Source organism: Lithobates pipiens, unplaced genomic scaffold, assembly GCF_037356315.1.
Source record: "Lithobates pipiens isolate NorthernLeopardFrog02 unplaced genomic scaffold, aLitPip1_a1.2 Scaffold_1, whole genome shotgun sequence".
In the NCBI taxonomy this organism is placed as follows: domain Eukaryota; kingdom Metazoa; phylum Chordata; class Amphibia; order Anura; family Ranidae; genus Lithobates; species Lithobates pipiens.
Window position 1 is genome coordinate 134,399,199 of NW_027507685.1, and position 13,779 is coordinate 134,412,977.

At 43.5% G+C, this 13,779-nt stretch overlaps 1 protein-coding gene across 2 annotated transcripts in view; it reads right to left on the reverse strand.

Annotated features, from left to right (window-relative positions):
* Positions 1–2,021: 2,021 nt before the first annotated feature.
* The window catches only part of SAPCD2 (suppressor APC domain containing 2), a 37,750-nt gene continuing 25,992 nt past the window's right edge, over positions 2,022–13,779 (reverse strand). For both annotated transcript variants that reach the window (XM_077477215.1, XM_077477208.1), the window contains exons 3-6: positions 13,047–13,181; positions 10,918–11,019; positions 5,021–5,119; positions 2,022–3,565 (exon numbers count right to left, since the gene is read on the reverse strand). In XM_077477215.1, coding sequence (XP_077333341.1) covers positions 3,437–3,565; positions 5,021–5,119; positions 10,918–11,019; positions 13,047–13,181 — 465 coding nt within the window. In that variant the 3' untranslated portion in view covers positions 2,022–3,436. The remainder of the gene's footprint in view (positions 3,566–5,020; positions 5,120–10,917; positions 11,020–13,046; positions 13,182–13,779) is intronic.

Consider the following 13,779-nt stretch of genomic DNA (forward strand, 5'->3'; position numbering starts at 1 on the left):
CTATGCCACTTGAAGATCGGCACACAGCTGAAAACATTGCTAACTGGGTGGAAAAAGCAGCTGAAAAGTTTGAGATATCCATGGCCAATGTAAATGTAGTTGTCCATGATAACGCTGCAAATGCTGTCGCGGCTCTGCGTATTTTGGAAGAAAAGCATGGCATCTCTTCTCTCAGGTGTGCTGGTCATACATTGCAGTTAGTTGTCAACCATGCCCTGAGGTATCCCCAGATCAGCAAGACCCTGAGGGCTGCAAAGTGCCTTGTGGAACATTTAAAAAAAAAAAAAGCGAGCTGGCCACTACAAAGCTTAAAGCAAAGCAGCAACAAATGGGTACCCCTGAGCACACACTAATAAATGATGTATCCGTAAGATGGAACAGTACTTTACACATGATCAGCCACCTGCTTGAACAGAGGTGGCCTGTGACTGCAACTCTTTCCGATCCTGATGTCACACCACGAGGGAAACGCTTCCAGGATTTAAAACATCATCAGTGGAGCTTACTTGAGGAAGTGGAAAAAGTCCTGAAGCCTTTTGAGTGTGCTACTGTTTTCTTGAGTGGAGAGTCCTATGTGACTGCTTCCGCTCTACCTCCTCTGGTAAAAGGGCCTCCAGAAATCCATATAGAGCACAATTTGTGAGACAGCAGCAGTCAAAGCTTTCCAAAGTGTTGCTGCACAGGAGATGACATCAAGATGGGAGCGGGAAACTAAATTCAGAGATGATGGTGGAGAAAATATGTCTTACTGCAGAAGCCCTGGACCCCAGATTCCGCAAACTAAAATTCCTGCCAGCAGAGGACAGTTTAAAAGTTCACCTCAAGGTCCAAGCTCTTGCTCTTGAAGTGAAAAGAAAATATGAGGAAGAGCAAACGCAACATCGATGTGAGAAACAACGGTCAGCCAGTGCAGACATGAAATTTCCTGAGAAGAGGCAAGTGTCTGTTAGACACTTTGCTCGGTTCTTCGGATTCAGATGACCACCACAGTAATGGCGAGGATGACACTGGTCACATCCAAGATCAAGAAACCCACAGTGAAGTTGTGCGGAATGAGATACACATGTATTTCAGTGAGCAGGCTATTCTAAAGGAAGAAAATCCACTGAAATGGTGGAAGTAAAAATGAAAAGAGATTTCCCATCTTGGCCATGCTGGCAAAGAGTTACTTGTCTGTGCCTGCAACATCAACCCCATCGGAAAGGTTTTACTCAGTTGCTGGCAACATTGTGACTTAAAAAAAAAAAAAAAAAAAAAGAAGAGCAAGCCTAACATCAGAGGATGTCGATATGCTAATCTTCCTCCATTGCAATGCTAAAATATAGCATTGTAATGAAGTAACACAGGCCCCCAACCTTTTGCACTCATACACTGTTCTTGTTGGGCTGTATTAGTGTATTTATGTTGAGATGGCTCATGGCTGCCTTCAGGGTATTGGTCATTATTTCTGCACAGCCACTGTGTTGAGCAGTGCTTTTGTTGGGCTTGGTTCCTTGCTTCCTTCCTTGAAAACTGTTACCTCCTCAGGTATGTTTTACATTACAAACCACAAAAATACTGCTCAATCGACTCTACAATAACACTAAGTAAGTAATAATGATTACAATTACATAGTGTTATTGTATGTTGCATTTTTGTGGTGTTAAACAACAACACTTTAGGTCAAGAGGCATAATGCCATATAAATTCTGCCTAACACTTTGCAAAAGATGAATTCAGAAGGCATTATGCGGTAATACATCTTTTGCAAAGTGTTAGGCAGAATTTATATGGCATTTTCATGCCTCATGCCCTAAAGCGTTACCTTTTATTTTTGGTCACTTTATTTTTGTATATTATGTCTTTCATTATTATTATTATTATTCAGGATTTATATAGCGCCAACAGTTTGCGCAGCGCTTTACATGTGTTTTGTACACACTCAGTGTTGTCACATGATGTGAGGGGTGTACTCACTTTTGCAAGATACTGCATGTTCTGAAAATGCACTATATTTACCAAGTAAAAATATAAGGACTTGATGGATGACAATCAGCATAAACCCAACTGAAATAACAGCCTTGGGTGGTCTGCCTCTTTATTTTCTGACAGCATCAGATGTCGTCAATAGAATTCTTAGACAAATAACCATTCATAACAAAACATTTTTTATATATAATATAATATATATATATGCACTACAGGTAAACAAAGATCGGCACTAAAGGTTTTATAGTAAAAGAACCCTGTTCTGTGTCATAGAAGGCAGTGAAAATGGGAGTTATAATAAACCTATCAGCAGCTAAGCATATGCTGAAAAAATGCAAATTAGAGGAATCCCCCTTCTAGAATTACAAGCAGCGGAAGTTATGAGCAAATCTCCAATTTCCTGTAAATCAAGCTTGGCCCCTCCGCCTTTTTGAGCTCCATAACAAACCTTTATTATGACAAGCAGTCCCAATGATCAAAAGGGAACTTTGGGGCGGTGGGGGCCACACTTGTCTTTAAATTGTCAAAGTTTGAACATGATTTGATCTCAGGATCTCATGTATTTTCCCAGCATATACAGTTAAATTGCCCAAGTCCTCCTCTTCCAATCCTAGAACCTGTCGGGCATCAGGAATTAATTTATAAATGCAGGGTCAGCTAATGGTGGTGGTGGGCATCTCATAAGAACTGACCACAGAGCATGGGGCATTTTTCCATCTCAATGCAGGAAAAATACAAAACCCTGCATTTAAAATGGTAACAACCCAGAGCGCTCCACTGAGAGCTGCTCCCTGGTCTACATAAGAAACCAGATTTGTGCACAATGCTGTCTTCCAGCATTTGGAGTACCTTCAATATACCAAATAAAGAATAGTATATCTGATGCCTTAACTACAGATTACTGTTCCTTTTGCAAAAAGGCAAAAATCGTAAACACCAAAAGAAGCAGGTCTGTGTAATCTGCATTCTACTGGTTTAAATCCGGAGTGTTAAAATGTGCAAATAGCAGCACTGCAGTGCCCCGATTGGCTCCTGTAAATATTGCGCATTTTAAAAATCACCATATGCTACAACAGTGCTCTCCTGCCACCTTGTGGTGGGTCACATTACTGCATGCCAAATTCAGGGCAGGAACAATGTTAAACTTGACATTTCCTGAACAGCTGCCAAAGAAAAGGTGATTAAACAAAGTTACAATTAAAATGTAAAAGAATGTCTAAAAAGAAAGTCTGTAAACATTAAAAGGAGTGTTTTCCACGTGAATAGGTATTGGTTGTGTTAAGTTCCTTGTGATGGGAAAGTCAAACATGATTGGTAATTCGGTGTCATCTTGTGCAGTTTTCAGCAGTTTGTGAGTTAATGAAGCATTTTCTGTACCGTAAACGACAACCATGCAACACCACATTCTTTTCCCTGGAGCGCCAAACTCCTTGCCGTCTCCAATCAAAGGCGAGAATCTCCCAGCAGTCTATATGAATGTGGAATCCATTGCACTGGTTTCAGGATTACTCCGAGCTCGCGCTTCAAAAAGCTGCTTGATTAAAGCCGATTTTTCCTGCTCCAGCTGGGTGATGCGGTCACTTTTATCAGACACCTCCTAGACACACAAATACAGACATATTAAAAAGGACACAACTAGGTTAAACCCATAATTGTAAATTATAGAAGCAGTGAAGAGACATTCCAGGTATGGATATTTTATACATTGTTACACTGGTCCAGTTGGGCTAATAAAACTGAACAGTATAGACTATACCTGGCCAATGCCCCTGCAAACTGGAAATCACTGAAGTAGACACTCCTGAGATCTATTTATTCTGGGTCCTGTGCTGAGTGGCCAGCCAGGGTGGGCCTCTTGGCATGGGCGCCATTCTGAGAATGATATGCATGTTCTGAATAAATGCAAGGAGTTTTCTAATTTGACAAGGTAGACGGGCAGCGCAGTGATGTCACCTTGTCCAATCAGAGAACACTTTGCATTCATTCTGAAAATGCACAGCATTCCCCAAGTGGCACCCATGCCGAGTGGCCAACCTCCTGTGTTCAAAACGCAGCAGGGTAGCTGCTTAGCACAGGACCTGCAAGCAAGTGGAAATTACTAGAGTAGTGATTCCAAGCTGGACTAATATAACTACAGTATATATAAAATATCCCTACCTGGAAGTCCTAAAAAACAATACAGCTCATTACTTTGGAGTCAAGCACAAATGATTTCCCCTAAGATGTGGAAAGGCATTTAGACCCATGCTGTCCCCTCTGCCCTGATCTACTGCATAGCAAGCTGCTGACACCAGGACTCCTAACAGCTTAGAACCTGAAGTGCCCAAAGCGGAGAATTGTAAGGTTAATTTAGCCTGGTGCAGGCTGGTAATGAACGAGTACCAATCTTCTCTTGATATCCATGATAATTGCCCTGGGGGAAAACACCAGATTGGGAGCCTGTCATCAAATACATATGGTTATGTCTAAATGTACACCACCAAGGAAAGTCCTATGTATCCCAGTCCAGTATCATCTAATTGACAAGAGGACCTGAGAGACACCCCAGAACACACCTAAGGCCCCTTTCACATGGGCAGACCATTCAGGTCCGCCTGTTCGTTTTTTTAGGCAGACCTGAACGGATGCTCCATACAGATCTATGGAGCGATGGATGTCAGCAGTGACATGTCCGCTGACATCCGACCCGCTAAAGTGTGACAGATGCAAACCCTACTTTTCCATTCGTCTGGCAGATCGGATGAAAATGGACTATACGGTCTGTCTTTGTGCCGCTCTCCTCTATGGAGGATTGGACGGTGTCCAGAGACAGACCTGTCATCTGTGTGCTCAGCGGGGATCGACAGAGCGATCCCCTGCTGAGCAAAGCAGAGCCCATACACAGACACACGTCCGTCTGAAAGGGCCCTTAGAATCAAATTGCAGGAGGAGCTAAAATCTCTGGATAGAAAATAGAAAGTTCATGACCACCTGCTGCCTCTTCAGCCCCACTGATCAATTAACCATATCTAGATCCCCATAAACATAGGACAAACATGAGGTTTTCACTCACCTTTGTAAGTAAATGATTCTGCTCCTTTAACATGTTTACAGTTTGCTGCTGGCCAGATACAGTGGCGGCATTGGTCACAGGCGACGAGTGGTTACCAGTCTGCCAATGAAGGTAGAAACATTATTAAACTAGAAGGAAACAGGTGAAGGCTGTGGTCAAAACCCAAAAAGCTGTATACATATGTACGGACAGTATATGACAAAAGCGAGCACACCCCTCACATTTTTGTAAACTTTTTTTTTTATATCTTTTCATGTGACAACACTGAAGAAATGACACTTTGTAAAGTAGTGAGTGTACAGCTTGTACAACAGTGTAAATTTGCTGTCCCCTCAAAATAACTCACACAACCATTAATGTCTAAACCACCGGCAACAAAAGTGAGTACAACCCTAAGTGAAAATGTCCAAAATTGGGCCCAATTAGCCATTTCCCCTCCCCGATGTCATGTGGTATCATGAAACTGAGCTGCAGCACAGTGGCCAAGACCATACAGAGGTTTAACATGACATGTTCCACACAGAATAGGCCTCGCCATGGTCAAAGAACTTGAGTGCACGTGCTCAGCGTCATATCCAGAGGTGGTCTTTGAGAAACAGGCGTATGCGTGCTGTCATCCATGCTGCAGAGGTTGAAGGGGTGAGGGGGTCAGCCTGTCAGTGCTCAGACCATACACCACACACTGCATCGAATTGGTCTGCATGGCTGTCATCCCAGAAGGGAGCCTTTTCTAAAAGATGATGCACAAGAAAGCCTGCAAAACAGTTTGCTGAAGACAAGCAGGCTAAGGATACAGATTACCGGAACCATGTCCTGTGGTCTGATGAGACCAAGATACACTTATTTGGTTCAGATGGTGTCAAGCGTGTGTGGCGGCAACCAGATGAGGAGTACAAAGACAAGCGTGTCTTGCCTACAGTTAAGCATGGTGGTGAAAGTGTCATGGTCTGGGGCTGCACGAGTGTTGCTGGCACTGGGGAGCTACAGTTAAATTGAAGGAACCATGAATGCCAACATGTACCATGACATACTGAAGCAGAGCATGATCCCCTCGCTTCAGAGACTGGGCTGCAACATAAACACACCTCCAAGATGACCACTGCCTTGCTAATTGAACCTGAGGCATTGGCCAAGCATGTCTCCAGACCTAAACCCTATTAAGCATCTGTGGGGCATCCTCAAATGGAAGGTGGAGGAGCACAAGGTAAACCAAGGATTTAAATAGAAGCTTCAGATGGACCACCACCAAAAGGCTCACAGGGCCTCCCAATTAGTCTGTCTTGTGGTCCGTAACACCTTTGGAATGAACCTCATCCAGGCATGTATTCTTTAGAGCTCTTTCACACTGGGACTGTGCAGTGGGGCGGTATAGTGATCTTCCATGATGCCAGGCCAGTTGCGTGCTATGCGGGGTGAGGAAAGATCCGCATGTGTGCGGCAGAAGAGCTGGGCTGTAGGACACCCGTGAATCTGGGAAATTAATATTTGTGTGCAAGTTTGCTCGGGCTGTTTTTATTTCTATTGTGACAACGTTGCCATAATGTTTTCATACTTTTGGTGAAGGTGCTGTTCATTCTGGCTCATTAGCCAGCTTTAACGTTTCTATGTGCTTTTTTTTTGCATCAATTAAGTTTTTTTGTACTCATACCGCAGTGTGTGCCATCTGAAGCTTCCATTTAAACCCTTGGTTTATCCTTTTTGTTTGCATGCCTCTCGTGGCTTCAGGAACCTCGGCTATATCCAAGCTGAGCCGCTAGCGTACCCATTACACTCAGTCAGTGTTGATCTACCCGCACTTTTATTTATTTTTTTGGAAGAACGCAAGGTTGCTAACATCCACCAGCTTCGTGATGTCACCATGGAGGAGTGGAAGAGGACTCCAGTGGCAACCTGTGAAGCTCTGGTGAACTCCATGCCCAAGAGAGTTAAGGCAGTACTGGAAAATAATGGTGGCCACACAAAATATTAACACTTTGGGCCCAATTTGTTGCCCTTTTGTTGCCAGTGGTTTAGACATTAATGTCTGTGAGTTTTTGAGAGGACAACAAATTTACAGTGTTATACAAGCTGTATACTCACTCACTACGTTATATTGTAGCAAAGTGTCATTTCTTCAGTGTTGTCATATGAAAAGATATAATAAAATATTTACAAAATGTGAGGGGTGTACTCACTTTTGTGAGATACTGTATGTACTGTTTTAACTGTCAAAATATTTGTAATGGTTAGCAACGCATGTGAGTTTCAAGTTCAGCTTAAAAAAATGTGTAAATATACTTTGACGTTGATAAGTCAGAAGCTTTTTTTTTTTTTTTTTTTTTTTTTTTTTTTTATATCTTAATGCATTAACCATTTGAGCCCCTGAAGGATTTACCCACTTCTTGACCAAGCCATATTTTGCAATACGGCACTGCCTTATTTTAACTGACAATGCGGTCATGCGACGTTGTAAATAAAATAAAATTGATGTCCTTTTTTTCCCCACACAAATAGATCTTTTCTTTGGTGGCATTTGATCACCTCTGCGGTTTTCATCAATTTGGACCAATATGTATTCCACTACATATTTTTGGTAAAATCCACAATAAGCATATATTGATTGGTTTGCACAAAAAAAAGTTATAGTGTCTACTAAATAGGGGATAGCTGTAGAGCGTTTTTATTATTGATCTTTATACTAGTAATGGCAGTGATCGGCGATTTTTAGTGGGACTGTGACATTGTGGCAGACAGATCGGACACCTAGCTGCCATTTTTGAAACCTTTTGGGGAACCATTGCCCTTATTACAGTGACCAGTGCTAAAAATATGCACTGCCATTGTACTAATGACACTGACAGGGAAGGGGTCAACATCAGGGGCAATCAAGGGGGTAACGGTGTTCCCTCAGTGTTTATTAACTCTATGGGGGTGGGCTGCTTGGGAAAACACACAGATCCATCTTCTTGCATAACAAAAAGACAGGATCTCTGTGTGATCATGTCAGAACGGAGATCTGCCTTGTTTACACAGGCAAATCCCCCTTCTGTCACTGCGGGAAACGATAGCAGAGGGCGGACAGATTCCACCGGACGCGATGCTTGGCTCCCCTGCCGACTACAGAACACCATGTATGACATACACCTACAGCGATTGGTGCAGCCAAGCCAACCTGTCGCAGTATAACTGTGGTGGCTGGTCAGCAAGCAGTTAAGATAAAAAGCCTTCTGTGTGCAGTAGCCCGCCCTAAAACTTACCTGAGGTCCCTCTGTCCAGAAATATAAATGGACACCGGGAGCTGCAACTCGGCTTGGGTGCCCCCCATAGCAAGCTGCTTGCTGTGGGGGACACTGAACAGGGAGGGACCCGGATCACAGAAGAAGAGGAACCCGAGAAGAGGAGGGAGGAGGAGGAAGAGGAGGGTCTGGGCTGTTCTGTGCAAAGCCACTACACAGAGCAGTATAGCACGTTTGTTATTTTTATGGGGGGGAAAAAAAAAAAAAAAAAAAAGGACTTTATAATCACTTTAAGGCTAGGTTCACATTGCTGCGATGCGGGAACGCCGCGAATCCGCGGCGTTTTCCCGCATCGCACACCTCCCGCCGGCAGTTCACACTGCCCTATGCGGACGGCTGGGGGTGTCAATGTTATGTTAATGACACCCCCAGATCCGTCGGCATATCGCAGTGCGATCTGCCGACTCGCACAGGAATCGGATCGCATGGTGTGAACCCCCATGCGATCCGATTCCGTTGCGGACCCAAAAAAGGGTCCCGCGCGAGTTTGCTGCGGGACCGCTGCGAGTTCAGCCATACTATCTGTATGGCTGAACTCGCAGCGCTACGGAGATCGGATGTGATTTGCTGTGCGAATCACATCCGGTTCTCCCCCCGCAGCGGTGTGAACCCAGCCTAAAGTGGAACTGAATGTATTTTAACAGCCAGAAGGTTTTACCCCCTTCATGATCAGGGTTTTTTTCTTGCCATTTAGCACTGGGCTACTTCAACTGGTAATTGCGTGGTCATGCAACACTGTACCTAAATTCAATTTATATAATTTTTCCCACACAAGTAGAGCTTTCTTTTGCTGGTATTTAATCATGGCAATGCAAAGTTCAAGTGATTGTAAAAGGTACATGAAAAAAAAAAAAAAAAACGAATAAAAACACCACTTCTACTTGCCTGCTCTGTGCAATGAAATTGCAGAGCGGCCCTGAACCTCTTTATGGGTCCCCAGCTGGCACTCCTGGCCCTTCATCCATGAGGGCACTCGTGCATGCTCGGCCCCCGCCCCCTCGCCACTTGCTTTGATTGACAGCACTGGGAGCCAATAGCTTCTGGTGCCCCAGCGAAAACTAGCGAGACACGGAAGTGAGGGGAGAGAAGAGATGCAGACATGCGCAGCACTGGATCGAAGGAGGGCCCAGGTAAGTAAAATGGGGCATGGGGGGGGGGGGGGATACCGACACCTAAACATTTTTTACCTTAATGCAAGGAATGCCTTAAAAGGTAAAAAATATTTAGGCTTTACAACCACTTTCAGCTGACAATTGCTGGTACAGTCCCTGTGTGCTGGGGTGACTGACTCTTGTGAATGCCCAGGAGTTGTGCCATCCTGCACTGGCTAATGGGGGTGCCTGAAGACAGGCACTTAGAGAGAAGATGGCAGAGCCAGAGAGGGACCCAGACCGTTAGAGAGGTGGTAAGTAAAGTGCCTCTAGTTCCACTTAAACCGCTTCCCAACTGCCTCACGCAGATATACTGCGGCAGAAGGGCACGTACAGGCAGATTAATGTATCTGTACGTTGCCCTTTAAGAGGCGGCTTGCGGGTGCGCCTGCCGGAAGCTCCGTGGCCACGGAGATACCCGCGATCGTCTCATGGTGAGGAAGAACGGGGAGATGCTAATGTAAACAAGCATCTCCTCGTTCTGCCTAGTGACACTGTCACTGATCAGCGCTCCCTGTAATCGGGAGTGGTGATCAGTGACATGTCACACACAGCCCCTCCCCCCGGACAGTTAGACTCACTCCCTAGGACACACTTAACCCCTACAGAGCCACCTAGTGGTTAACCCCTTCACTGCCAGTGACATTTTTACAGTAATCAATGCAATTTTTTTTTAGCATCGCTGTATTAATGCCAATGGTCCCAAAAATGTGTCAAAATTGTCCGATGTGTCCTCCATAATGTCGCAATCACGATAAAAAATAAAAATGCTGATAGACGCCCTTACTAGTTAAAAAAAAAAAAAAAAAATCATCAATACAAAAGCCATAAAAACTATCCCTTATTTTGTAGACGCTACAACTTTTGCACCAAAACCAATCGCTTATTGTGATTTTTTTTTTTTTTTTAACAAAAATATATATAAGAATACTGAGGAAAACAAATGTTTTTAAATATTTTTTGGGGATATTATAGCAAAAAGTCATGTTTTTTTTTTCAACATTGTCGCTATTTTTTTTTTTTTTTTATAGTGCAAAAAAACAAAAAAAACAAATAAAAAATAAAAAATCGCAGAGGTGATCAAATACCATCAAAAGAAAGCTCTATTTGTGGGAAAAAAAGGACTTCAAAATTGTTTGGGAGTCACCTTGCATGACCGTGCAATTGTCAGTTAAAGTGATGCAGTGCCGAATTGAAAAAAAGTGCTCTGGTCAGGAAGGGGGTAAATTCTTCCGGGGCTGAAGTGGTGAAAAAAAACATATCCTAAGATCTTATCAGAAGGACCAGGACTTCACCCTTGTCTCTAAGCATTCTGGGCACAGGCTGAGAGTAAGGAAAATAGTACATTTCCCCCCCCCCACCGGATTTATTTCCTTTCTGCAGTCATTTATTAAGGGGTGGGGTAACGTATTAAGTGGACCTTGCTTTTTAGTATAATGCCAATTTTATTAAGCCTATATAATGAACTCACTCTGGGAGGAGAAAGGAGGTCACCCAGGCACCGGTTCACTTCCTGCAGTCTGGTCAGCAAAGTATTTGGGGGTCCTCCGGGTTGGGCATCACTGAAGAATTCCTGGAGAGAGACAGATGGTGAAAAAATGAAAAAGCAGCATCTACAACACAACAAAAATGATTTGTGGCATCACTACAGAAATGCAAACTTGTAGATACATATGGGGGCTGCAATCGCTGACGCTCAAAATGCCAACTGTCTGGCTCTCTTTCAGTTGTGCCCTAAAGCATTTTCCCTATTGACAGAGATCCTATCAAGTGTATCTAAAGCCAAAAAAAATTCTTAAAACTGGCTGCATTCCTTTTCTTTTTTTAAGCTTTTTCCTTAATTTTCACCTAGTAATCCTGACAGTAACAAACTTCCTGTTTTAAAAGGTGACAACACTCACTCTACTGGACCTATGGAGAAGCAATGTTGTCACCCTAGGACAGGATGTTAGGAGTACAGAACAAAACCACCTTCTCATCTCAATATCACATGGGGGTGTTTTGTAGTCCTTACACTTCCTAAAAAAATTGTTTGAAATATGAAGCAGAGTACACAAGACAGCATTGGATTTCTAAATCATTTTATTTGTATTCAAACATACTATCAAAAACTTTGTTATAGATTACAGACCCAAAAAAAGCAAATAGGAGAAGTTCATATTAGGCTGTACCTAAAGCAATTTTTTTTTCACTTGTAAGTGGGAAGGGGTAAAATACTTATTAAGGTTTTTTTTGTGGTCTATGTCCTATTGAGAATATTCCTCCACACTTCCTGTACCAGATACTCAAGAAATTAGAGGAAGTCTCTAGAGTTACCAAACTAGGTAAACCTGATGGGTTTTACTTCCTCTTTTGCTCCCCAAAAGGCCTGCAAATTGAAAGCATGATGGGCTAGTATGCATCGCATACTAGCCCATTATACGACACCTGCAAACGAAGACCACGCCCTGTGCAAGCCTTGTCCATCTTCGCTCCCTCTTCCTTCCGGGGCTTCAGACTTCGGCTCTGACTGGCTGGAGTCGCATACACGCGGGAGCTGTCAGTCGTGGTACACGCTGGGGGGGAAGAAACGGCACGGAGGTCCGTTTCTTCACAGCGCATGCGCCGATGAGGACATCGGCACACTACAAGTGGAATATCTCCAAACCGATGCACGTTTAGGAGATATTTCCATTATCTATAGGTAATCCTTATTCTAGGCTTACCTATAGATAAAAGACAAACAAAAGGGTTTACAACCACTTTAAAGTAGAACTGTAGACAAAAAAATTCTATTAATTTTGGATAGAGTAAGGGAGGGTGTTTATTCTGGCCATCTGTGTCCTGTTGGGAAGATTTCCCTTCACTTCTTGTCCCAAAACAGGAAGTGAGAAAAAATCCCTGCAAATTAAGGGAATCCCTTGGGCTCCCCAGGCCACCAGAACTAGTGTCTACATTGGAAGATTTCTCCCTCCAATACTCTTCTGGGGACAACCAAAAATGTGGGTTTTTTTTTTTTACTTTCAATGACAATGGTAAACAGAACAAAGAGGGTGAATCTCCATAATGGCAGCAATAAAAACCTGACAGGGGTTCTAAGTCCTCTCCACTCAGATAAAAAAAAAAAAAAAAAAGTTTTGCTTTTAGGCATTTGTAAAATATGTGCAACTGTAGTCACAAGAACATCATGTTGCTTACAGATGGTCTTATAGGCTTTACCAATGGTGGTCTAGAATTTTCTTTCTGATCTCCTCAAACATTGTCCTTCGCTTTCTCTGGTCTATGTTCAGTGTATATCAAAACATGAAGATCCACCCAGCAAGCAAGTACTGTTTGTGTGTCTGGAGTAGTGTACAACTGTGTGCAGACCATCTGCATCCCTATCAAAGTCGGATGTGCCGGAGAGACCACACATCTGCTGTATCTCCATTCACTAACATAGGGAGCCTGCATGCAGCTCTATGCTGCTCCAGATGTGTAGGTGAATGGCTCTTACACTGCTGTATGGGCCTCTCTGCCCATGGGAATGTGCCCTTAGGTAATAAAACGTATGTAAGACAGGCTCTGGCAGACAAAAGGGGTTTTGTTTCATTTATTAGATTACCCGTTTTATTCACCTACCTTCTTTCCCAAATTCCTTTGCTGCTCTTGCACAGTGTGCATATGCTGCAGGTACCAGTCCCGAGCCTTCTCCATCATCTCCAAACCTTGAAGAAGTAGATCCTTCTCATGTTCTAGCTCCTTCATCCTTTTGAGCTGTGGACACAAACATTTGCTCTTTATTGGCATTGCAAGCTACTTATATAAAAGGGCACAGAGTTTAACCGATCACAAAATGCAACATCTGACTGTCAGGCACAAAATCAGCCATTTTAGCATATGGTCCTCTGCACCTTGAACCCAAATGCTGGTGAATGACCTTGGACCAGACAGTGAAGGTCTGACAGGTGAGCATGGCAACAGTGGCAAGGCAGAGGGCAGAACCTGTGAGGAAGAATATGACCTTAGAATGGGCTTTTAGCCTTGCCAAATGCAATGAATAGGGATGGGCCGCAAGCACCTTATTTGGACATGGCTGAGGTTGCGCAGGTGCAGCATTTACAGGGTTTAAAAAGGAGAAGTCCAGCCTAAGCCTGTAAGGCTGGGCTTCTCTGGGCCATGCGCCGTAGACAGCGGTGCCCGTTTTCGGGCAAATATCTCCTAAACCATATAGGTTTAGGAGATATTGCTTGGACCTACAGGTAAGCCTTAATCTAGGCTTACCTGTAGGTCAAAGTGGTTTGTAAGGGTTTACAACCACTTTAATCGCTGGTACACACAAGATTAAATCGGACGAATGACCGCCCATTTTTCT